We start from the raw sequence: 25,193 nt of genomic DNA, 5'->3' as shown, positions 1-25,193 counted from the left end.
GTACTGTATGAGTGCGTCTAAAATAAATAACCATATTATTTTTAAAAAAATAATAATTTTTCCAAAACTCATCGTGGGAATCATACCATTTTTCAAATTCACAATCCCACATTTTTTTTCTTTAGTCCTCATCATAAATCCATCACTTTCACCATAAATAAATAAATTCCATAAGATTTAAATACATAAAAATATTTTTGAAGCATAATACTTTTGAATCAAATATTTTTCTTCAAATCCTTAAAATCAAGCTGTACCAAAAATGATATTAAAAACTATATCAAATACGAATGCAATTAAATTCATATAAATCACCATCATAACGCCAACATTAAACTTAACAATAATTTAAAATAATATTCCTTCAATTCCTTAAATTTCAAAATATAATTAAATTACATGATAAATATAATAGTTATAAAAAGAAATTGAAATCACAATTTCTTTTAATTCCCAAATATATTTTTGACACCCAAACATATATTAAAACAATATACATTGGCAATACAATTCTAGATAGAAATTCTCATAATATCGAACACATAAACATATTTTTGAAATATTCAATTATGAAATATTCCAACAAATTAATTTAATAATTAATAATTTCAATTTCAATTTCATAAAATTCTTTAGATCAAAATATTTCTTAATATATAAATATTTTGATTCACTCAATTGAGCATCAAATTTCCAAATATAAATCTACTAAATATTTATCACATAGAATATCAATTTCAAATATTCAATTAATACAAAATATTCACAAATTTTTATTCTCGAAATTAATTTAAAGGTGGGTCACTCACCTCGAGCACGCAATTAACCCAAAATTCTCCATGGGATCAATTCCACGACGCACACATGCTCCTAGAACAACAATATTACACAAATCAAATAAATTAATATTTTATTCGGATAAATAATACCCGGTACCCGGGGGGTTTAACACAAACGTTAACCAAAATTTATGAGTAATATACCGAATCGAAACTTATGGAACGAGGATCACGGATTGAGGCTTACCTCCAGGAGATCGGACCCGAGGTGGCCTGAATCTTGCCGGAAAGCTCACGGATTTTAAGTCCTCGATTCTCTCAATCCGTCATGAATTGAGGAAAGTGGACACCGGATTTGGATTCAGGGGGTCAGAATTAGTGGGAAAGGATGGGCGGTGCAACTGGAAACTCGCCGGAAAGTTGATTTCGCGACGAGCCGCCGTGGTCACCGGAATCCACCACCGCCGGCCGCGCGTCCGGTGGCCACTGACCGTGATTTTTGGTGGGAAGGTAGATCTGGTGATGGGTGACTCAACGGGACCGGCGGTGAGGCAAACGGAGGTCGGAATAGGGAGAAATCTAGGTTTGAAAAAATCGGTGCCGCCGCTGGAAAAAGCCTCGATCCGGGCATGTCGGCGATCGGTTGGCCATGATTTTTGACTGGCCAACCGGTTTTCAGGTGGGTTTTAAGCTAGGGTGGTGCATGTACTGTTCTGGTGGCTGAAAATGGGTGAACGGTGGTTGGCCGGTTGTGTTTCTCTCTCTAGCTCTCTCTCTCTCTCTCCTCCTTCTCCTTCTCTCTCCTCCTTCTCCTTCTCTCTCCTCCTTCTCCTTCTCTCTCCTCCCTCCCCTTCTCAGCCAGTCAAAACGCCGGTGGATACCATTGTGCACTCACAGGTGGGTCCATTTTTTTGACACGTGGCACCACTGTTCACATATTTAAAAATAATATTAAAATAATACTGTATTTGAAAAACTCTACAGGTCCATAACTTTCAAACCACATGTCCATATCAGACGTACCGCTAGTCTATGAACTCGTATCAATGAGTACTTCACAACCATGCATGAGTCAAAGCTCAAATTTGCATGAACAAAAAGTCAACTCTGGCACCCCTTGGACAGTTTGGACCTCAACTTGTTTTGCTCATAACTTTCAAACCGTAGCTTCGTTTTCGACGTGCTACTAGTCTATGGACTCGTGACAATGTGTACTTTTTAACGGTAACTCGATCAATGTGAAATTTCATCAGGAACAAAAAGTCAACATTTGACCCCTTCTCGGTCAACGACGGTCAAACCCGATCAACCTTGGTCAAATTTGAGAAATTTTCGGTGTACTTCGGGGTGTTACACTATGCTTACAAAATTTCTCATTTGTAGGATTGCTTCATTGACATTTGCTCCCCAGAGGTTCTAATCATTTTTACTGACAATTTTGATTACCAACATCTATGGTGCTATTTTGTCAAGGGATTGCTTGTTGATGATGTATGTATTTCAAATCAACTATTTATTGTGTTAAAACAAATTTAACCTGTCAGCTGGATTTACATTTGCATCTCATACTTATATATTGTATTACATAAATGGAGGCACAAATACACATACATGATGCTCATGCCTCTACCAACATGAATTGTGCATAAGTTATTCAAACTTTATGTTTTAAAATGTAAATGGAACTCTCTTTGATTAGAATATAGTAAAATTATTTCAGATCACTCCTCTAGTATCTTCCGTTCTATATATATATATATTGATGAATATATATATATATATATATATATATATATATATATATATATATATGTATATACTGTCATCTACAGTGCCGTTCTTGATCAAACCTCTTTGCAGGACAAAATATCTTCTGAATTTAAGAACATATTATACACACTTTTATAAAGGTCACACACACACACATATATATATATATATTTAGCATTGAACAGATCTTGAAGAGAGTGGGGCTCTGGAATATCTAAATACGATTAATGAATATCTAAATCCATATATTGTATTGCTTCTAATATATATATATATATATATATATGTGTGTGTGTGTGTGTCCCATCCCATACATGAACATATAATATGTGCATAACTAGCGACTCCAAATCTTTATAGACCTACTAGAACTCATATTCCAAATGTACATTGGCCAAAGCATGCCATGTAGACAAATTAGCTGGAAACGAGATGTAAGGCAATCAATGTATCGTACAAGTTCACTTATTTTACTTAAGTATCAATATTAACATAGCTATAGGACATTTGTAATAAAAATTATTGATTGCAAGAACTACGTACAAGCATAAGTTATTTTATTTAATTTTCTCATTGTGGATTGCATGTTTTTGAATATTTATTTGCTAATTATATGCTGATTGTATCAGTCTGCTGGGTTTGTATAGCATTCTAAAATTAGTGAAACTTGATGCATTCTAACTGGTGCATCTTTTGCCTTGTGCAGTGTCTTTATGAGTCTTTTGAGGAAGAAGATGGATATTTTCAGTTTGCTATGGCAATAACATCGAATGATAGTGATGAAATACAGAAGTTTCTTGATGCTGCTGTTGATGCAAGGTATTCACTTTTTAGCTTTTAGTAAATTAGTTATTCTAGTCCCCTTGATGATCACCCAAATCGCAATGACCTCTTCTTTTTACCCCCAAGTCCAGGTGGTTAGGCCTAGAGCATTGAAAAAAAAAAAAAAAAGGATAATCCAAACATGATGTACTGGATGAAGCAATTTTAATTATGTAAATATGGTAATGCTGCATTTGAATGGCATAAGTGATGCTAATTGTGTAGAAGTTCTTTTCACCAATGATGAGAACCACAGACAAATTTATGTTGTTTGCATTAGTTTCTCTGAATTACATTTAGTCTAGAATATTTGTAATTAATTTTTCATTGCTAGTTGCATCTTAGTGTATAATTATTATTTTTTTCCCACATACTTTATCATTGATTTATTGCACTATTTATAATCTTAATTGATCGTAGTTGAAAGCTTCTTCCAATCTCTTTTAGATTTGCATTTCTCCTTTTTATAAGTCATCTATCGTATTGTGTTGGTAAAATATCATTCTGTGTTCAGTATTTTGTAAGTTTCTTACTGTTACAAGGATGTTATTAATGCTCAATGGTAATTACCGATGCATCGTCGATAATTGACATTTGTCCATCGTCACAAAAGAATCACCACAATTCCATCCGACAGCTTCGATAGTGTGTGTTTCCCCAAGAACTTGCTAAATCTAAGCTTTATTAATGATAACCGTTGACAAAATAAGAGAAAAAAAGACATTAAGAAGTGAAACATTTAAATAGTGTTTATCCAAAACTAAATAAGAGAGAAACAGACCTTAAGAAGTGAAAACATTTTAAAAAAAAATGAATATGGATGGTGCATCGGTAATTACCGATGCCAATGATTTTATCAGTAATTACCGAAGGCCCTTCGATAATTACAGTTGACAAATTTTTTGACTCCCACAAGTCCCCTAATGTGTGTTTCGTGCAACAACATGCAAAATATACATTCATCAATGATCCTAAATAGCAAAATCCCCATAAAGTTTGGAAAAAAGTTCTAAAATTGCCAAAAAAATTTGATCACCGTAGGGCTTTCAGTAATTACTAATAAAACCATCGGTAATCAAATTGCCCTTACTGGAAAAATTACTGAATGGCCTTCGGTAATTACAGTTGACGAATTTTTTAACTCCCACAAGTCCTCTAATGTGTCTTTCGTGTAACAACATGTAAAATATACATTTATCAATAATCCTAAACAGAAAAATCCCCATAAAGTTCGAAAAAAGTTCTAAAATTGTCAAAAAAATCATTTATCAATAATCCTAAACAGAAAAATCCCCATAAAGTTCGAAAAAAGTTCTAAAATTGTCAAAAAAAATTGATTACCGTAGGGCCTTCGGTAATTACCAATGAAACCATCGGTAATCAAATTGCCCTTGCTGGAAAAATTACCGAATGTTTCATTGGTAATTACCGAAGGCCCTTCGGTAATTAGAGTTAACAAATTTTTTGACTCCCATAAGTCCCCTAATGTGTGTTTCGTACAACAACATGCAAAATATACATTCATCAATGATCCTAAACAGCAAAATCCACATAAAGTTAGGAAAAAGTTTTAAAATTGCCAAAAAAATTTGATTACCGTAGGGCCTTTGGTAATTACCGATGAAACCATCAGTAATCAAATTGCCCTTGCTGGAAAAATTACCGAAGGTTTCATCGGTAATTACCGAAGGGCCTTCAGTAATTACAGTTGACAAATTTTTTGACTCCCACAAGTCCCCTAATGTGTGTTTCGTGCAACAACATGCAAAATATAATGAGTATTGACGACGGCATACTACTTGTGTTTAACCTGATTATCGTTAATACAGTGAGTATTATTGTGTTTACACCACACCGGTCCACGGCAAGGCAACAAATAAACACAGCAAGGCAACAAATAAACAAAAAAATAAACCCACACCGATCAACGGCAAAGCAACAGATAAACAAAAAAACAAACCCACACCAGTCCACGGCAACAAATAAACAAAAAAATAAAAACAATTACCTGATGATAGATAGTTGTTCAAGGGTGCATTCAAGGGTTGTAAAAAGTGTATTTTTGTTTTTTCTTTGTTTAAAAGTTAAAAAGGACTTGAGATGAAGTTTTTTTTTTTTTTTCAAAAGCAATGTGGAATACTGGTGTGGTGTGGTGAAAATAACGTTTAGTAGAATAAATGCTGGAAAAGTAAAATAAGGATACCCAAATCATTTCTTATTATTTTTAAGGTTAAAATGGGTATTAAAAGATATAAAAAAAAATAGCAAATAAAAGGATATCAATCCTTAAGCTCATCCTCATATGGGCATTGGGCCAAATTTCCCTATAAATAAGTTGAATTTGGCCCTATACCCCTATTGGAAAGCCCTTAACAAAATCTACCCACCTCCTCTCAAATTTTTTCGTTTTACCCTTTTAATTTTTAATATTTCCAAGTTGCCCTTTTAAAATAGAAAAGCTATTTCATTTTTTCCTTTTAACAGGGCATGAAGAATAGAGGAATAGAAAGTGAGAGAGAATGGTGAGGTAGCTACTGGAGAGTTCTTTCAGCTCTGCCACATTCTTATGGATCTTGGCCTTGGACTCACTGCCTTAGCATTCTACTTGGTTGGCGAGCAGATCTACAACAAAACCCTTGGTCCTTCCTCCTTCTCTTCTTCTGGGTTTGCTTTTATTTTGTTTTTATCAGCTGTTGGGGAACAATTAGATGGGGGTTTGGGATTTTGGCATCGGGGGGATGGGTCAAGGAGATAGGGTAAGTTAACCAGGTGCGAAGGAGTGGATGCTTTGAGATGTAGAGTTTCTTTGTTCAATGTATTATAAGCACCTCAAAACTGAATAGACCACAACTGGATGGTTAGACAACCGTGGAAGTTAATAACATCACAGATATTAATAGCATCATAAAACATCATTTCAAGACCCACCCTTCAGGTATTGCAATATTGGAAGAAGAAAAAGGTAATTGTTAATTTTCATTTGATTCATTATAGGTTTTTATGGTCTTTAAAAGTTATCTGAAAAATGTGAAAGATATGTTATATTTTTGGAGATATAATTTATAGTCCCAATGCCTTATATCAAGGTGGAGACGTTGAATGAAAAATGAATGAGGTTTAAGAACAAAGGGCTGTTTGATAGGAAATATCATTTTTATTTTGTGATCTTTGTGGAAAAAGCAAAACATAGTTTTGGGAATTTTTTTAGAGTATCAGTTTTATTTTATGATCTTTGTGGAAAAAGTAAAACATAGTTTTGGGAATTTTTTAGAGGGGAAGCAATGGTTCTTATATGATCATAATGAGATTGTTGAATTTGGCCATAATTTTTCTATTAGCTTTTTAAGATCTTCAAAATTAAAACAAATTTAGATTTGAATAAGATTCTAAATTTAGTTTCAACGATTATTTGTTTGTACGAGAATATTGACTATGATGAATATATAAATATATATATATATTGAAGAAGATATAGTTTTGAGGCAGACTATTATGATTAGTAAGATTTTCACATATATGTACTTTCAACAGTTTTCAATCTTAGTTTGACTCTCTTTCATTTCCTCTCTACCTCAAATCTTGCTTCTTCAAATCTGTCTATGAAACAATTCCAACATCTAAGGCCTATGGCTTTCTTAATCCATTGCCTCAACTCCAAACATGCATCAAGGTACTTGATTGTAAACTATATATATATATATATATATATTTTAATATGAATTATGAATTCTTAGGTAATTTCAATATGTTTTATGATCAACTGGAGATTAACCACTACTTTTTTTTATCTGGTTGGAGATGTTGATTGAAAATAATGGGATGTTGGGTTCTTGAAATGTATCATTGGAAACAGAGGAAGAATGACTTTTAATTTTTATGTGAAATTTCTATTTTATGTGTTGGTATTTTTGGAAAAATAAATGGACTTTTTAACAGGTGAAAGCAAATGGTTCTAACATTTATGGATAGGATTGGCTAAAGGCGATATATAAGTCCATTCTTTCATCTTCTATTTTAATTAGTGAAAAAGTAAATTTGCGCCCCTATTTTTTATTTCTTTCATGCACAAACTATTATACATATATATATATATATATATATTACATGCATTGGTAACAATGGGTTATAATGTTTTTTTCAAAGGATAACTCATGGGCTTGGTTTATCTTAGGATTGTATTTTTCATCTTGCCAAGACATAATAAGTTATTTTGGAGATTGGTGGCTCAAAAAAGGAGGTATAATATTAAACCAAAAGTATATTTAAATGAACTTTACACAACTTTGTTATCAATAAAAGACATAAATATTTGGAATATATTTATATTTCATTTACCTTTACAGAGTTTTTAGTCATGATTCATTCAAGAAAAAAAGGTATATATTAAATCATAATTTTAGTTCTTAGGTTGCTGCAAATACATATCGATGGTAGAATGTGATGATCACATATTAGAAAATTTTAAGACCTATTCCATTTTTCTATATTAAGCCCCCTCAGACTATCCCACTTGCAAATTTTGATGATCCAATTGGAAATTTCTCCAATAATCATCAAGAAGATTATATATTTTGGAGTTAATATTCTTTGCCTTGTGATACTGGATAAGAGTCAGACATTATATTTCATTTGTTGCTCAAATTAATATTCATATGTTTTCAACATTGAAAAACATTTAATTTTTGTGGTTAGGTTGAGATACTAGTTTTGTACATTTGAAATTTGACTCCTAACAAATTCTACATAATGGTTGCACCTCAATTGAAGAGTTTTGAATATCTTCTATCAATTACAGTAAACTCTGTGAGTTGATTATTTGAATTCTACATAGAGCAGGTAATTCACCATAAGAATTTTGATAGCAGTTATATTTCTTGGTGGTAATCTACCTAAACAAATTTGCAAAAGGAAGGTGTATTTGCTATATGATTATAATAAGTCTGATATACAGCTGCATTAATGTTGCTATGGTTGTAAGACAAAATTTTGACAACTAAATAACATGAAGAGTGCAAATATCATTTTCTCAAAAAAATTTATTATTATCTGAAAAATTATAATGCACTGAATTGGTTTTCAATTATTCTCCTCCAATAATGTTAAATGCATATGAATCATTATAGAAATTTTATTGTTTAGTTTCAATTCAAAGCTGTGTTATATTCCGAGCTCTATGAATGTCCTTAAAATTTGGCCTCATAAGTTTTACTTTTGACAGCCCAAAACTCAGGAGGTTAAGAAGGAACTCACAGACAGGGACGTTTAGGAGGGTTATGACATTACTCTTAGAAAACATATGGGGCAGGTGTATTTTCTTTGTCCTTGATGTTACATTTATATAATGAATATTGTGTTCTATTATTTATTGAGAGTTTGATATATTTTATTAGTTCAAATCTTGTAAAATTTCTTTCCTTTTTTTCCCCCCCTTTTTTTAAGTAAGTTGTACCATGAAAGTCCAAGGCTTATATGCGTACTATATACAGCTCCAACATATGGTCCATGTAGGACTTTGAAGCCAATTCTTAGTAAGGTATGCAAATAAAAAAATGTTTCACTTTTGCATGACGTTCAATCTCAATGCCACTATCAACTCTTACAATGATTGATGTCTAATGTGATTTGGAGGTGGCCAGAAATATTTGGGATGACATGATGAAAAACCAATTTTATGTGGTAACATCTCATTGTGTGAAGAAACACATGCTTTACTATATCTGTCTATTTTAGTGTTGATGCCTCATATAGAATGCAGTAACCTCTTTTTAGTAACTTTCTTTTATGTCAAGTGATTGATGAGTTTGATCAAAATGTACACTTTGTTGAAACTGATATTGAGGAAAATCCAGAAATAGCATAAGCAGCTGGTATTATGGGTACACCATGTGTTCAATTTTTCAAAACAAGGAAAATTTGAGGTTGTTTTTCTTCTATACTCCTGGTGCTGGTCCAACTGTCAAATCTGGTTCAAAGGGAAAGCGCCATCGTTTGATACTGACTAAAACTAACCTGAAATTGGTGCATATTACAGAGCATGTTTGATAGGTATGTTAAACTTGACCGTGCATTTCTTTTCATGGATTTCTATTCATATTTAAGATACATATTTTGATTGGTACGTACGGTTGGACATATGTCAAGATGTAATATGTAAAATGTCCATTTCATATTTCTTAGACAATATGTAGAAGACAAGAAGTTATTTTTAAATTTGGTAGTTCTTACTAGTTTGTTCTTTTCAAGGGATGGTTACTTCTTATCCTAGATGCTTTATTGAACTTTATACCTTGCCTTTTAAAAGACAAGGTGGCAACGCAAATTAGAGATAGCCCTCAAATAGTCAAACAACCCTTCATAATGAGGAAATTTAAAATGTTTAAAAACTTGATATAATTAAACCTAGATTTTATCAAAGGATTTGACTTTTGTTCATTTTCCAGTAAAAACATGTCACGTTTAATTTTCTGTTTACAATTTGATATCTTAGACTGAATAAATTTTTTGCAATCAATTTATTTGGTTTGAATTCTGATTTTTCCTTATTTTATTTACAACTGATAATATAAAAACTTAGAACCCAGTGGAGTTGGAAGGTTTGAAACAAGCAAACATTCGAGATGGCATTGCAGTGGTGCAATATCTTGTCTGGTTGGATAAGCAGGTAGTTCGTGAAACTTATGCATCTGTTTATTTCTTGGACAAGTAGTCAATATACCATTTTTGGAGGAAAAGCTTTTTATGAAAACAGTAAAACTAATAAATAAATAAATAAATAAATAAAAAGATGTCTAAGCTTTTAGTGCATATACAAGTGCAGGAGATATATGGGGTTTCTGGTTACTTCTTGGAGGGAGACGAAGTGACTAAGAAAAAACAATTGTAAGTTCATTTTTTGTTTTTTGTTTTTTTGTTTTTTTAGGTTGTTATGCAACATCTAACATTTGATTGAAATACTAGTTGAGATGTATTGTGGCCTAAATATTGCCTGAAAGAGGAATGTAAAAGGACATAAACCGTATCAGACAACTTGTTAGTACACAGCTTATGTATATTTCTATGTGTCTGCATGCAATGCTCTGGTTGTGCAGTTTCAATACACACTAATCAAATAATGATGCAATGATTGCAGGCAAACACTTAAACTGACAGAGGTGACTGCAAGCGATAAGCTGGAGAGTTTTCGTGCAGTAAAAAAGGTACTGTGAACTTCAAATGAAAATTCTATATGATAATAAGTGGTAATGGTTGAAAATTCTATATGATATCTTTGAACTTCAAAAGAGGTATCTCTGATATTGTCATTTATGCACATGAGTGGTAATGGTTCTTAAGTTGTATTGCATGGGCACAACCTGCTTTTGAAGCAAGCATGGCAAATTTCACCATATAAAGATAAATAAAGTGTTTTCCAATTTCAAATGAACTTTGACATGGATATGCTAATTCCTACTTTAGCAACCACTTTCAAAAGCTAGTATGACATTCTATGCATAACAAATTCCAATATATCAAGAGAAATAAAAGGTTTTCCACTTTTAAAATGAACTTTGACATGGATATGTTAATTCCTACTTTATCAACTACTTTCAAATGTTCTTGTTAAAAAGTGATATAGTTGAAAATGCTATACTGCAGTAAGTGCTAATCTATTTAAAGCATGCTATACTGCAGTAAGTGCTAATCTATTTAAAGCATGCTATACTGCAGTAAGTGCTAATCTATTTTATTTTTCCTTTTTATTATCATTATTATTATTATATTTTTTCAAGTCTTGCAAAGTAATTTTCTTTGCTTCATTTTACAGGTCCTCAAGGGTCATATTGCACTTGGGAATGCTCAATTTCCTAATGGAACCAACGATATTTTATTTTATTTTTTAAATTATGTATTTCATTTTAAGTGAAATGTATTGACCATATTCTTGTAAGATTGTGTGATAGGAAGGTACATGTTCATTTTCCTACAGGTATTGCCCTAGACATTCTTGCTTGAGTTCCACTATAGAAAAATAGTCTTGATTATCGGCATGGTACAGGCCACGGAATTGGGTCTTACCTTAATGTTCATGAAGGCAAGTGTGTTTTACTACTTTCCTCTATTATTACTGGGTATGAGCTATTGCCTCAATTGTTAGATTTGAATCTTTATACTTCTTTATGGATACTCTCGGTATTTAATTATTTTCTTTAAAACTTGTATGCTAAATATTGTAACTAACCGCAAAGATTTCGTTTGATTTCATCCAGGTATCAAATCGGTCTTCGTTATAGTGAAGGTGCCCCGTATGCTTTTAATGCTGTCACTAAAGTTTGGCATTATACCAATTGTGGTGCCAATTGGTGTTCGAGATTTTGACATCAATGGGGAACTTTGGGTCAAATTAGGATTGATACCAATAGAGCCTTTTGTAGGAGTTGTAATATTCTCTAGATTTTATTTATAAAACACTTGTACATTTTTCTCTTGCTAATTCAAATTTAGTTTTTAGTTTTTCTACATGATTCTCATGTCAAGATGAAATGTAGGGACCTTATTTCATTATTAAATTCTCCATATTATTTGAGATGTGGAAAAGCAAGAAATAAGAAGGATGAGAATTTAAATGGATGGTAATTGAGTTCTCAAATATTGGCTCTCTAGTTTGGGACCATTTGAACTTGTTTGAATGGTATGCATTGAAATTTAGTTAGTTTTAAATTGGAGACTATTCCCAGCTTGAAAGCTTCTTCTAATCTATTTTAAAATGCGGCTCCATGGTAGTATGTCCAAAAGAGAGTAGTCAGGAGGGAATTAATTGTGCAGTTGTGGAAAATATTTGAATAAATGGATATGAAAGTGTCGAATAAATGGAACCATCTTCCATTTCTCATCTACCCTCATTTCTGATTAACTGTCGAATAAAGTGGAAAATATTTTGCATGTTGTTGCATTTAACACACATTAGGGGACTTGTGGGGGCCAAAAAATTTATAAAATGTGATAACCATAGGGGTTTTGCTAATTACCGATGAAACCTACGATAATTTTTCCAGCAACTACAAATTGATTAACGTAGGTTTCATCGGTAATTATCGAAGGACCTACTGTAATCAAATTTTTATGCCCATTTAAGAACTTTTTCAGAACTTTTGGGGTTTTTTCTCTTTAGGATAATTGAAGAAAGTATATTTTGCATGTTATTGCATTTAACACACATTAGGGGACTTGTGGGTGCCAAAAAGTTGATAAAATGTGATTACCACAAGAATTTCGGTAATTACCGATGAAACCTACGGTAATTTTTCCAGCAAGGACAAATTGATTACTGTAGGTTTCATCGGTAATTACCGAAGACCCTACGGTAATAAATTTGTTTTTGGCAATTTGAGAACTTTTTCAGAATTTTTTGGATTTTTTCTCATTAGGATCATTAAAGAATGTATATTTTGCATGTTGTTGCATTTAACACACATTAAGGGACTTGTGGGGGTAAAAAAATTGATAAAATGTGATAACCATAGGGGTTTCGGTAATTACCGATGAAACCTACGGTAATTTTTCCAGCAGCTACAAATTGATTATCGTAGGTTTCATCGGTAATTATCGAACGCCCTACGGTAATCAAATATTTGTGCCCATTTGAGAACTTTTTCAGAATTTTTGGAATTTTTTCTCTTTAGGATCATTGAAGAAAGTACATTTTGCATGTTGTTGCATTTAACACACATTAGGGGACTTGTGGGCGCTAAAAAATTGGTAAAATATGATTACCGCAGGGGTTTTGGTAATTACCGATGAAACCTACTGTAATATTTTCAACAAGGACAAATTGATTACCGTAGGTTGCATCGGTAATTACTGAAGACCCTATGGTAATAAATTTTTTTGGCAATTTGAGAACTTTTTCCGAACTTTTGGAATTTTTTCTCCTTAGGATAATTGAAGAATGTATATTTTGCATGTTTTTGCATTTAACACACATTAGGGGACTTGTGGAGGCAAAAAAATTGATAAAATATGATTACCACAGGGGTTTCGGTAATTACCGATGAAACCTACGGTAATGTTTCCAGCAAGGACAAATTGATTACCTTAGGTTTCATCGGTAATTACCGAAGGCCCTACAATAATCAAATTTTTTTGCCAATTTGATAACGTTTTTAGAATTTTTGGTGATTCTATTCACGACTTCTCTGGCCTCCTTGATGCTGATTTTTCAAAAGAAACCTTGGCGAGCAACATTAGAAACTTAAAAACACCCACAAATCTTAGTAGAACCGGAACAAAACCACCATTTGCTAAAGATCCAGATTCTTCTGATCCACCATTCAAGTATTTCTGAAGCAGCAGAGAAGAAACAACCACAAGTGAGAAGGTAAAAGCATTCCGATACTCGTAGAAATAAAGGCGGGATTGAAGACGGGCATCGTCGCGCATTAGCATGAAGATCTGAGCATTGCTTTCTTCGAACTCAAACTTGTTGTTTTTAGATTTGGTCCTCTTTCTAATCTCAATATTGGTTTTTTATGAGAACCCAGAAGCCAAATTGAAGGAGCCATAAAATGATTCCTTGTAGTAAATCTAAAATAAAGGACATACAGGTCTGTTAAAATTTTTTTAAAAATATAATGAATATTAAAAGGCAAAAAAAAAAAAATTGGGCCAAATTCCCCCATAAATAATTCGACAACCGCGGTGTGGGCATGTTAAACATAAAGCCCACCCCTTTTAAGGGCCTGACCTGAATTGTTCGGCCGAAGACCCGCCATCATTAATTCGGGTCCCCGCGTGAATAGGATGTCACTTTCGTAATTCTCTCTTGCAGTGAGGTCGGAGTTTGAAAGTCCGAAGCTGCTTCGAGTACTAAAATAAAATCCATTGAATTGAAATTCTTTATTCAGTATCTTTCACCAGTCTGAAAAAGCGAATTTTGAAAAACTCATCGACATCGATCCACCAAGGAGGGAAAAACAGAATAAGAAGCTGCCTTTTTTTTTTTTTTTTTTTTTTGAGTATAAACAAAAAAAAAAAAAAGAAAAAAAAGAAGAAGAGGTAATAGCACTTTGTAGAATTAAATAATTATATTTCATGGACTTTTTTTTTTTTTTTTTTTTAACTATTTTCCCTTTCTAGGGTTTTGGAGGGAGTTACTGTAAACTGATTTTTAGGGTTTATCCAATTAATTGCAATGAATCTTTGCAATCTTTGTTGTTTGACTTTTTTCTTAAAAAAAATAAATAATAAGTTTGTTGCTTCTGTTAGGTTTTGTATCAATTGAGAATAGCGGAGGCTATCGGCTATGGGTTCATCTTCAACAGAAGTACCAACAATGCAGGTAATGTTCAGATGTTCTCTTATTCATCAATGCTGTGGTTTTTGAAAACAAACTGTGATTTGGACAATTTTTTTTGCAGCTTTTTGTGCCATTGTGATGTATTTCGTCATAATGGTTCTTTAGACGTCCCAAAATATATGGAATTTTGTTTATATTTTCACCCTCCATTTAAAGTTTCAATGAAGCATTAAAGACCGTATCTTAAATGAGGATGCTTGATGTTATCTTTTCCATAGTTTCTTTCTAGTATATCTTTCCCTTGATTCTTTGCACGGCTGTCTGATTTTTGGCAAACGAACTTGTATATGTATTGGCAGGAAATTATGTTGGAGTTTCGTGCTGGTAAAATGTATTTTCAGGGAAAAACTGTTGTACCTGATACCCGTAAGGGACTCGTTCGCCTAGCAAGGGTATGATGCAAGTTTGCTAAGTTGTGGGTGATATAGTTTGTTTCATAATCCTTGCATGTGCAGTAATTGAATATTATCATGTATGCTTTTTTTTTTTTTTTTTTTTTTTTTTCTTGGGTTCATGTTGGTTTATATGGCAGGGTGAAGAGGGATTAGTCCGTTTTCAGTGGCTTGATCGGACGCAAAATGTTGTTGAAGATGTATCCTAATTTTCTTTTTTCTTATTTACTTGGTTCTTTTTATACTTTCTTGCCATTTTCTTTATTGGTTTATGATGCAGGAACTGTATGATTCATAAATATTTGGATTATGCTTGTGTTAAAATTTCATTTGTTTGATGGGTTTTCTTCTGTTACTACTATTTTGTTCTAATTCCTAACATGTTTTTTTTTGTCTTTTTTTCCTCTTAGTTTGTTTTGTTCTTTAGTTTCCTTGACTGTATGTATTACAGGATCAGATTATTTTCCCTGATGAAGCTGTTTTTGAGAAGGTAAAGAACTTAGCTTTTTTTGTTTGACTTTAATAGTAGAGATTATTGATTATGTTTTATGAAAAGGATCTGTCTTATTATTTGTTCATCAGGTTAATCAAGCATCAGGAAGGGTGTACATACTGAAGTTCAATAGTGATGACAGGAAGTTCTTCTTTTGGATGCAGGTCAAGCTTCTTGATTATATTTCCCCATTTTGAGATTTTACTGGCCACTTTTTTAAGACTTTTTTTCAAACAAATAATAGTAATAATTGCAGGAGCCTAGAGCTGAAGGTGACACGCAGATATGTAGCTCTGTAAACTACTACATCAACCGGCCATTAGGTACTCAATTCCACTATCTCTAGCTCAGAAATATATGTTTTTCTTAATTGCACGTAAACTTTTCAGCAATTGTCATTCTTTTACTAAATCACTTAACAGGAATTTGAAGTTCAAAAGGTTAGCTTTGCTGCTTTCTGATGTGTGCTTTAAGATCAATATTGTGTTTATCTCACTTTTCAGTCCTTTGGCAGAGTTTCTTGGTGAAGAAGAGCCTGATGCTTCTGTTCCACTGCAAGTTTCTGAAGATATGCTTGAAGATGATATCTCATCAAGGTACATTTACTTCAGTTATGCATAATGTATACATGGTTCCCTTAACAGGAAAAGGAAGGAACTTAGGAATCTGAGAGAAGTAATAAGATAACTAGCATAATAGCACATAGACTAGGCATTTGATATGTTCTACTGGATCATGTTCAGGTTTGAGACTCCATATGACTACTACGATATTGACTTCATCCCTGGTCAATCACCAACTAGATGTTGCATATCAAATTTCATAAGCTTTATGGTGGTTTTGCCACTCATTACATCACCTGTTCTTTTTTATTGTTTTTGCTCTCTTTTAAGATTGTATTTTTAAATCTCGTATTACCACATTGTCTAAATATAAGAATATCCTTCCTCCTAGAGCTGGAAACTTGATTGGCTCAAACTTGGGTGCTGAAGTCACTAGTGAAGCAACCTCTTCATCTGGCCCAGTGAAATTGGAAGACCTGCAAAGAATCCTGAGCAACATTGGGCCTACGGGTATGAGTTATTTCCTTAAAAAAATTTAAAACATACAACATATGCATGTTGTATACATACACAGACAAATAATATAAGGCTGAATTGCACTAGACTCTGATACGTGTAATGATATGGTACTTGTTGCAGATGGTGCCGGAGATCCAGATGGAGGTAATAATATGATTTGTATTGTTGTTTTTGTTGCGTATCAGCTGGACTACACTGAATTTGTCAATCGATTAGAAATGTATTCTTTCAAGATTTTATGATTGCATATGAGTAAATTGGCCTCTTCTTTTGTTAATTAGGCTTGAGTTTAGGGGATATATTGAAGCCTGATCTGGTGATGCCGTTGATCGAGACATTGCCACTCGAAGAACTTTTAGCATCTTACTTACCTGAGGTGGGTAATAGTATGGTGTTAGAGTTTTTTGTTGCTTCTTTTTTTTTTCCCCCTTTTTTTTTCTTAATGAAAGAGTTTTTTTTACTATTGCTCAATTTACAATTTCTTCAAGTTTACAGGGTCAATGGTCGCCTGAGGATATACTGGAGTTGCTTCAGAGCCCACCTTTCCGCCAACAAGTAGATTCATTTACTTATGTAAGAATTCCTTCTTGTTTAGAATATTTTTATGTTTCAATATGCTGTTCCGTTATTTAACTTGTGATTTTCTCCCACACATTTTTCGTAGGTCCTTCGAACTGGACAGATAGATTTGACTCAGTTTGGAATTGACCCAAGTAAATGTAAGTGATCAGTATTACTGGAGTCTCATATCTTTGATTTATTTTAAAGCAGTTAATCTACGCCAAAGTGCATGTGTTGCTTCTGTGCATTAGCTGTCCGTGAACATTTTGATGTTGTTTCACTTTTCCTACTGTTTTCCTAGCTTCGTAATAGGGGAAATCTCTTACATTGATTCTGAATCAATGAAGTTTTCAGTGGAGGCATTAGTGGGAAAATGGAAAATAAACCGGTAGCTTTGGGCATTTATTTTTGGTTTGTATGATATTATGAAATAATCCCTTGTAACCACGTGGTGATAAATGTTGATTAGAATACCCCTTTTTTTTATTATTATTATTTTTTATGTTATTTTAAAGTAACTGGTGAAAAAGAAAGGCATTGTTTGTGAGGTCCAATATGGAGAGCCCGATTCTGTTTTTCCATTTAGACTTGTAGAGGATTTTACAACTTGTAGGCATCTCATTTATAAACTGAAACCAAGTCATGGTGTAATTTTGAAATCTCTTATGTTTTGGGCAGATAAGTTCACAGTTTTGTCTTTTCTTGAGGCTCTTGAGGATTCTGTTGCCAAAACTTCAGAGTCAGAGGAGTCAAGACAGGATGACAAGGATTTAAGATCTCAATCATGTAACCGTAATGATACCATGGACGAGTCCCGGTAGTGGGACAAGTTTCTTGCATGGCGGAAGCTGCTTATGATTCTTCCTGCCCTGTTTTATATGTTGGAGAACTTTTTATCCTCTTACTTTTGATCTTTCTCCTCAATCTATACGAATTACGGATTGGAGTAAAGGAAAAAGAAGCAAAGAGAAGAGAGAAAAGCCATTGATCTGTTTATTAGCATTTAGAACTCCCTCTTGTACACAGACGAATAATAAATCTAAAGTTTTCTCATTGTGTACTTTGTGTTGGATGTATTTTTAACCAATTGTCCAGATTATCTTCTGCCTTTGAAACTGAGGATTGCATTTTGATGGAAATGGATGGATGGCTTATAGCGGGTTATTGTGTGATTTGCTCAAATTTGTATAGTGTTTTTTATTTTTTATTTTTTTGTGGAAGGGATGCTTTAATATTCAAACTCTAAATCTTCTATTTTCTGTCCAAACAAATAAAAATAATAAAGTTCTATGGTTTCTTTTGACCCAAAAATAAAAAAAAATTATATACATATACACGGATATCCTAAGCTGTTTGTGAAAGTTTTCTTAGTTTCTGTACATTTATTATTGAGGTGTAATTTTGCAATGGTAGTGGTATATATCAGTAGGAGGCCTAACCATAGAGTGAAAATTGAAAATACATTATATATATTTACATGCAACGCAACATTCAGGGTTTTTTTTTATATTATTTTTGAAGCAAGAAAGAAAATGAAAGTAATACATACTCCATATACATAAGAAAATGAAAGTAATACATACATACTCCATATACATATATATATATATATGTATGTATGTATGTATGTATGTATTTTCCTTGAATTTTGAATTTTTAACCTTGTAGTAGTATTTGGATGGGGAAAACCCCCCAAAAACAGTTATTTATTTATTAAGACTCACCGTGGAGCTCAAGTGGCACAGATTCCACATCGCACCCTGTGTGTGCTCGGGATCGAGTCTTGTGGGGAGCCTGGGGGCCAGCCACACTAGCAAAAAAAAAAAAAAAAACAGTTATTTATTTATTTTATTATTATTATTCCATAGACATAAAAGCAAAAGGGAAGAAAACCCCCAGAAAGCTGAAAGCAAGCAACGAGCCGTATCATGTTGAGGGAAAATCTTAAATGTTGTTGTTGTTGGTGTCATTGGGGTTTATAACTAACTAGGGTTTTCGTGGCTAAATGCTGTAATGCTTTCTTTTATCTCTACTCTGTGAAAATATAAATATTGAATTCAGAATGCAGGATCAATGGCCTGGCTTTAGGCTTTTGCTCCAACTTACAAAATCGTGGCTTCCGCACTGTTCCAGAGATCGCCAGTGGTTATTCCCAAAATCGACCCCGTATATGCCCTTTCCAGCACTGCTCGTAAGCTCTTTCTCACTCTGTTTGATTGGTTAGAAAAATGCTGGAAAAAGTTTAATTTGATTGTGTATCCTATTTGCATTTGGCTCCAAAATAAGTAATAAGCAAAATGCTTGAATAAGTACACTATTGATCCTAGTTTTATCTAACAAGAACCAAGTGACCCCCCGATCATCGCACATTCTAAACGTACTATTAGTATATATAATTAACTGAAAACTTTTCAACTAGTTGTAATGAAGTACATTCATGTGTATACATATATATACTTCTTATTGTGATGAATTGTGTTTATACTCTCCTTTACACTTGTTATATTGTGGAATTTTGTCAAAAAGTCCATAGCTTTCCACTTTCGTAACCTTGGTACAGTCATTTATGCCTACAATTTTTCTATACCAACTATGAATGTTCAGCAGAAATTTTAAAACTTTCTAGTGGGTTGAGAAAATTCTATATAAATGGTCATGCTTTTCGATCTTGTCATTTACTACAACTATATGTAGAGGTGGCAGATTCTAACTGATGTTAGAAAATAATCAACTGAAAACTTCTTACCAATATCAATTAACTGCCTTATATAGATATTTTGTGGAATAGTGTTTATGCACTCTCATTTTGCTTTTAATATTAGGGTGGCAATTTGATTTCCGGAATTTTTGTCAAAACTGTAGCTTTGCCATTTGGTTCCCCTAGCCATACTCTTTTATACCAACTATCTAATGTAAAGTAAGAACTTGAATTTTATACCAAATTCGACAGTATTCTTTATATAGTGTCTGATTTTTCGATCTTTTTGATTACTACAACTCTGTATACAAGTGGCAGAGATATCAATAAAGCAAATATTTCTTTTGAATTGTGACTGCATATTTTAAAAGCTCTGGTGTGTATTAGTTATGTAATGAAGTTCAGCCCTATTGTCTTAAATTGGTTAATATGAACATAGAATTGTAGAAAAGAAACTAATTAGTGAGTTCAATTTTTAAAATTAGGCAATATTTAGTCACTTTGGTTTAAATTTCTTAAAATTGTAAAATTCCTTTGCCTTTGGCAGCAAAGCACATGCAGGAGGGTCTACTACATAAATGCAGCACTCTGGACATTTTAGGAATGTTAAAAGTATTTGCTACTTTATTTCTACCATTTGTTTATATGGCAACTCAAAGTCTGTCCAGATACACTATTTATTACTCTAGCACCATTCTTACCAAGCATGTGTGCAAAAATCCAACATGCATTCTGTATTACCATAACCCACTCCCTCCAAAATATTCCAATCTCCCACCGTTGAAGCATGTAGGACCCAGTCCATACTTGATTTTATGCCAATCCTACGGTCAATATAGAAATATGATTCGATTGGAGTAGGACTTGGACTTTTACAGTCTGCAGAGAGTAATTTTTCTCTCTCAATCTCTATCCTCCTGAATATAACGTAAGCCATGCTTACCGGCCTGCCAGGTGCATTGTCTTCTTGTCAGGCTTACCAACTCTCTTCTCCCTTTCTCTCTATTTATTTGTGACATTTATGTTCTGAACTCCATATCTCTCTTCAAAAACAAACACTCAGCCTCTGAGAAATTTCAGGTTGATTTTTGTGAATCAGGTATGATTTATATCATCCCATGTCTTCTGCTTTCCTTTCAATTAATTTTATGTCATTTGTCTTTCCTAATTCAATTTTAAAGTACTTACAAATGTTGCATGGAGATTTTCTGCAGTCCTTTTTATGATTTTCTATTATGTGCATTTTTATACAGATCAAAATTTCAATATTTGGAAGTGATTGATTTTGCTAGTCAAATAATAAATTATGATCCATGACTTTTTGCAGCTTCAGAGCCATGAATCTGAAGTATGCATGTGTTCTTTTAAATCATTTTTGCATCCTACTAGACTCTTCTTCATAGAAAATATATACGAGAGCTAACTAGGGCGATTTCTTTTCCAGTCTATGAGATTTTGATTTTGGAAGTAGAAATGTTATTATACTTTCTAGTCTCTTTTTTTCCCCTTCAGGTGGCAGTTCAAGTTATAGATCAACAGCAAAACAAAAAATCTGAAGGGGTCAAGGTAAGATTGCTATCATCACAAGTTAAATTTGTGTTTTTAATAGTTGACTTGTCCTAATGTTGAGTAATGCAGGTTGGTACACTGCATTTTCTGTGTAATATTTAGGTCTGTTTTTCTACTTTTCAATTAACTTCTTAATAAGTACATGGCGAACGATATAAGTTGTCTTGTACAAAAGAAAAATAATGAATATCAATATTAACGGTAGTATGTACTTCTGAAAAAAGATAAGATACTAACGGTATCAACTGTCAAAGTAATGGTATTCACTTATATAAAACATTTATAGATTTATGGGAACGTACTTTTGGAAATTTGAAAAATAAAGAAAACTGTATTAACGGTGATGTTGGAAATTAAAGAACAAAGGATAACGATATTAACGGTCATGGAGTTTTGGAAAAGGATAAAATATTAGTAATGGTATTAACTATTGAATGACATGTTTATATGTGGCATTTAAATGCACGTATAAGAAAGATAATTAATAACTATAAAATGGATGTGTTTGTGTTGGGTTTAAGCAAAAATAACAAAATATTTTAGGTCTGCTGTTTTTATTTTTATTTTAAAGGACAAATACTTATTTGGTAATCAGAAGTTGTTAAGAAAAGAATTGAGTAATAATAATTATAATCGTAACATTAAGTTATGTCGTAAATCCGGTTTGAAAATCAAAGTTATTAATTAAGTTCTTTTTAATTTTAAATTAAAGTACAAAAAGAAGATGTATATTTTGATGTAAAAACTAATTTTCATGAATAATTCTATTTTTTTTTTTTTCCTTTTATCTGGTGGAATTCTATCTCTAAATATAACCTCAGCAGTCAGTCCCCCATCAGGAACACCCTGATGGGAGAATTGTTGATAACGTCAACACACACACATGCACACATGCAACCTCATTTAACATCTTTTCTTAGTCTTCATTACGTGTATATATATATATATATATATGCTTATGAGTTATATCCATTATTGTTTTACTTATTCATAATGCAGCAAGAATATTTGAGTCTCCGGTAAGCTATGAACTTTGTTTTAGCATATTCATATACAAACTGCTTAATAACATTTAAAGCTTTCAATTGCTGCTGTTATGGCTAACATAATTGATATATATATATATACATATCAGTATATTTAAACCACCCTGTTCCACACATAGGTTTCATTTCATATACAGAAAACTATTGAACTATTTACGCAAGTAAAACATACAAAACATACGATAAATGTATAACAATGCTATATCTATATGTGTAAATGTCTATCCATATATGTAGATGTTTTGATGTTTTTCCTATATAGAAAATATAGTTTAATGAAATATTGATTGGAAGGATATGGATGGGTTGTGCTATAAAATCATGAAACAAAATTTTAACACTGGTGAATTCTATTCTTCTCTCTTTTTTTATTTTTTTATTTATTTACACAGATAACAGATGGACCATAACAAGATTTCCAAAGCTTTGAGGCCTTACAGCGCAGAATTAAGCTGTCTTCCTGAAGAAGTAAAGGTCAACATATTATCGAGGCTTCCTGTGAAACTTTTGTGCCAGTGCCGCTCCGTATCTAAGGAGTGGCTAGGTCTCATATCCTCTCCTTTCTTTCGCTCAGTACATATGGAAATCTCAAAAGAGAATCACATGTTACTGCTTCTAGATTCTGATGGTGATGATCTTGATGAAGATGATGAAGACGAAGATGGAATTCAGGAAAATGCAGACTTGCAGAATAATGAAGCTAATAATGAAGAGATGGGGCAGATCAACCATCCAGATGAGGTTGTGCAGGTTGGTTATAAGATCAAGAGTATGCCTGGGATTCGACCTATTTGCTTCACTGCTATGGACTTGAAAGGAGTGATAGAGTACATGTTCAGCATACCAGTCGATGGTAAGTTTGACATGCTTCCTTCCAACCATGGTCTGGTATGTTTCAATAACAATGGCAACTTCCATGTATACAATCCCAGCACCCAAGCATTCTTGGCCTTGCCAGCTGCCTCTGCTTCCACCTGCGATGAAACAGTTTCAACTTTTGGTTACCTTCCTAGCACAAAGGAATACAAATTGGCTCACATGTATGATCGAAGCATGAGTTTATATATTTACGACATTGGATGTGAAATATATACTCTCTCGGCTGGCACTACTCCTGGAGAAATCACTGCTGTGCAGCCTTTCTGGAAACAAATCAAGGAGAAATGCCCTTTTGCTGTTGATGGCAAGGGAGTGTTGGTCAACAATGTATTTTACTGGCTGATCTGGGATGATCACGCGGACAGAGAGAACAAATTGGTTCTCTCACTAGATCTGGAAGAAGAGAAATTCAAAGTCGTGCCTCATCCTCCAGTAATTTCGAGAACTAGTAATCCTATAGCACATGACATTCAATTGATTGAGTTGAGGGGAAACTTATGCTTGGTTGGTAGTTATGCAGATCCCCCAGTTATGGACATATGGATGCTGGAAACTGACGGGAGCAACATTGCATGGACGAAAGAGTACAGCCTTGATCTGAGTTTACTCGATGATTTTGACATTCATTCAACACAAATCGGTGTTGTGGGCTACCACAATGGAGAGATAATTGTGGATTCTGGGACAGAAGGGTTGGATTTCTACAATGTTGAAACGCAAACATTTAGAAGACAGTTCAACATGAATTTCAAGACCAATACCAAGCTATGCCTCTATACTGATTGCTTTGCCACATTCTAGCAATATAGCTTTGTAGTAGATCCTTGGACATCGTTTAAGCTGGGTCATGCGTTTCTGCACCCTATACTTTATTTTTCATGCTTCAAATGTTTTTCTGGTCTTTTTAATAAAGCATATAAGCGTCTTGGTCATGTCATCTTTTGTCTTTTTGTTTTTGGTGAATTATGTTATGTTATTTCATGTCATGTCTTGTGTTAATTGGGACTTTCTTAAGAACTTTTAATAGTTTATGTTTATGATAAATTTATTTTTATTTATCTTCATCATTTCCTATTTCTCGCATGTTACGTTTATATATATATATATATATATTTAATAGCTTTTTTTTTTTTTTTTTGAAATTTAATATTTTTTTTAGACTTTAACTTTTGTTCTAGTTTCATATTTTGTGAGTGCTTTTTTTTTTTTTTTTTTTTGGGGGATAAAAATGTTTTCTTAAAACATATATAATTATCTATTCGACTTTTTTAGACATGCACCGAAAAAAGATACTTGTTTAATTAAAATTTCTTTTAAAGAGATTATAGGAAAAAATTAAAATTCAAAACTAAACGAGAAATAAAAACCTATACATGTATTTGAATTTGTAATCTCATAATAACATTAATTTGGACAAGTTACATGTTCATATCCAATTCTTCTTCTAGATTTTCTAGTTTGATTTTGGTTCTAATGAAACTGCTTAGTGCCCATATTCACACTCTACTAATTTTTCTCGAATTCCAAATGTTTACTTAATTGTATGATAAAATCTTTATTTTATTCGAACATAATGCTATATATATATATATATGAGTTGACATTTTCGTCTTTTTTTAATGAAAAAAGGAAAATTAAGAGTTTCTTTAAAAATAATATATTTTTAAAAAAAATCTAATTTCTTTTGATTATAAACAAGTAATAATTAAAAAATATATATTAGAAGTTAATTTTGTAAATTGATAAATTAGGGTAGAAATTAATTTTAGG

The 25,193-nt window shown here is 32.7% G+C and overlaps 2 protein-coding genes and 1 long non-coding RNA gene across 8 annotated transcripts; all 3 read left to right on the top strand.

The window, feature by feature from the left end:
- The first annotated feature begins 8,815 nt into the window (after positions 1 to 8,815).
- Positions 8,816 to 11,228, top strand: LOC107417652 (uncharacterized). The gene is made up of 5 exons (XR_009635844.1): positions 8,816 to 9,416; positions 9,946 to 10,032; positions 10,189 to 10,250; positions 10,501 to 10,567; positions 11,176 to 11,228. It is a non-coding gene; the product is annotated as an uncharacterized LOC107417652 (long non-coding RNA).
- A 3,018-nt stretch (positions 11,229 to 14,246) lies between these two features.
- LOC107417615 (26S proteasome regulatory subunit RPN13) lies at positions 14,247 to 18,291 on the top strand. 3 transcript variants are annotated; one of them, XM_048473648.2, is made up of 14 exons: positions 14,247 to 14,402; positions 14,613 to 14,685; positions 15,003 to 15,095; positions 15,236 to 15,295; positions 15,547 to 15,585; positions 15,678 to 15,752; positions 15,845 to 15,911; positions 16,103 to 16,184; positions 16,543 to 16,661; positions 16,755 to 16,814; positions 16,952 to 17,046; positions 17,166 to 17,243; positions 17,335 to 17,389; positions 17,910 to 18,291. In XM_048473648.2, the coding sequence occupies exons 2-14, from the start codon at positions 14,650 to 14,652 to the stop codon at positions 18,050 to 18,052; spliced, it is 1,002 nt and encodes a 333-aa protein (XP_048329605.1). In that variant the 5' UTR covers positions 14,247 to 14,402; positions 14,613 to 14,649; the 3' UTR covers positions 18,053 to 18,291. The 3 variants fall into 3 exon arrangements, with proteins under 3 accessions (XP_048329605.1, XP_048329607.1, XP_048329606.1); XM_048473649.2 differs by having other exon boundaries at positions 14,248 to 14,402; positions 16,791 to 16,814; XM_048473650.2 differs by lacking the exon at positions 16,755 to 16,814.
- Positions 18,292 to 18,914: 623 nt separating this feature from the next.
- On the top strand, positions 18,915 to 24,487 carry LOC107417638 (F-box protein At3g07870). Of its 4 annotated transcripts, none has more exons than XM_048473647.2 (4): positions 18,915 to 19,422; positions 20,477 to 21,495; positions 22,937 to 23,855; positions 23,936 to 24,487. In XM_048473647.2, the coding sequence occupies exons 3-4, from the start codon at positions 22,944 to 22,946 to the stop codon at positions 23,978 to 23,980; spliced, it is 957 nt and encodes a 318-aa protein (XP_048329604.2). In that variant the 5' UTR covers positions 18,915 to 19,422; positions 20,477 to 21,495; positions 22,937 to 22,943; the 3' UTR covers positions 23,981 to 24,487. The 4 variants fall into 4 exon arrangements, with proteins under 4 accessions (XP_048329604.2, XP_024929411.3, XP_015881740.3 ...); XM_025073643.3 differs by having other exon boundaries at positions 18,932 to 19,422; positions 20,477 to 21,028; positions 21,442 to 21,495; positions 22,937 to 24,487; XM_016026254.4 differs by having other exon boundaries at positions 18,932 to 19,422; positions 21,442 to 21,495; positions 22,937 to 24,487.
- Positions 24,488 to 25,193: the final 706 nt, after the last annotated feature.

The sequence above is a fragment of the Ziziphus jujuba genome, chromosome 2 (genome assembly GCF_031755915.1).
Source record: "Ziziphus jujuba cultivar Dongzao chromosome 2, ASM3175591v1".
NCBI classification, from domain to species: domain Eukaryota; kingdom Viridiplantae; phylum Streptophyta; class Magnoliopsida; order Rosales; family Rhamnaceae; genus Ziziphus; species Ziziphus jujuba.
This window is presented reverse-complemented; position numbering and strand designations above follow the sequence as displayed.

Coding starts and splice junctions, on each gene's coding strand:
- LOC107417615 (XM_048473648.2), top strand. CDS start 14,650: ATGGGTTCATCTTCAACAGAAGTACCAACAATGCAG. Junction 15,296..15,546: donor CGCAAAATGTTGTTGAAGAT/GTATCCTAATTT, acceptor TATGTATTACAG/GATCAGATTATTTTCCCTGA. Junction 15,586..15,677: donor ATGAAGCTGTTTTTGAGAAG/GTAAAGAACTTA, acceptor TTTGTTCATCAG/GTTAATCAAGCATCAGGAAG.
- LOC107417638 (XM_016026254.4), top strand. CDS start 22,944: ATGGACCATAACAAGATTTCCAAAGCTTTGAGGCCTTACAGCGCAGAA.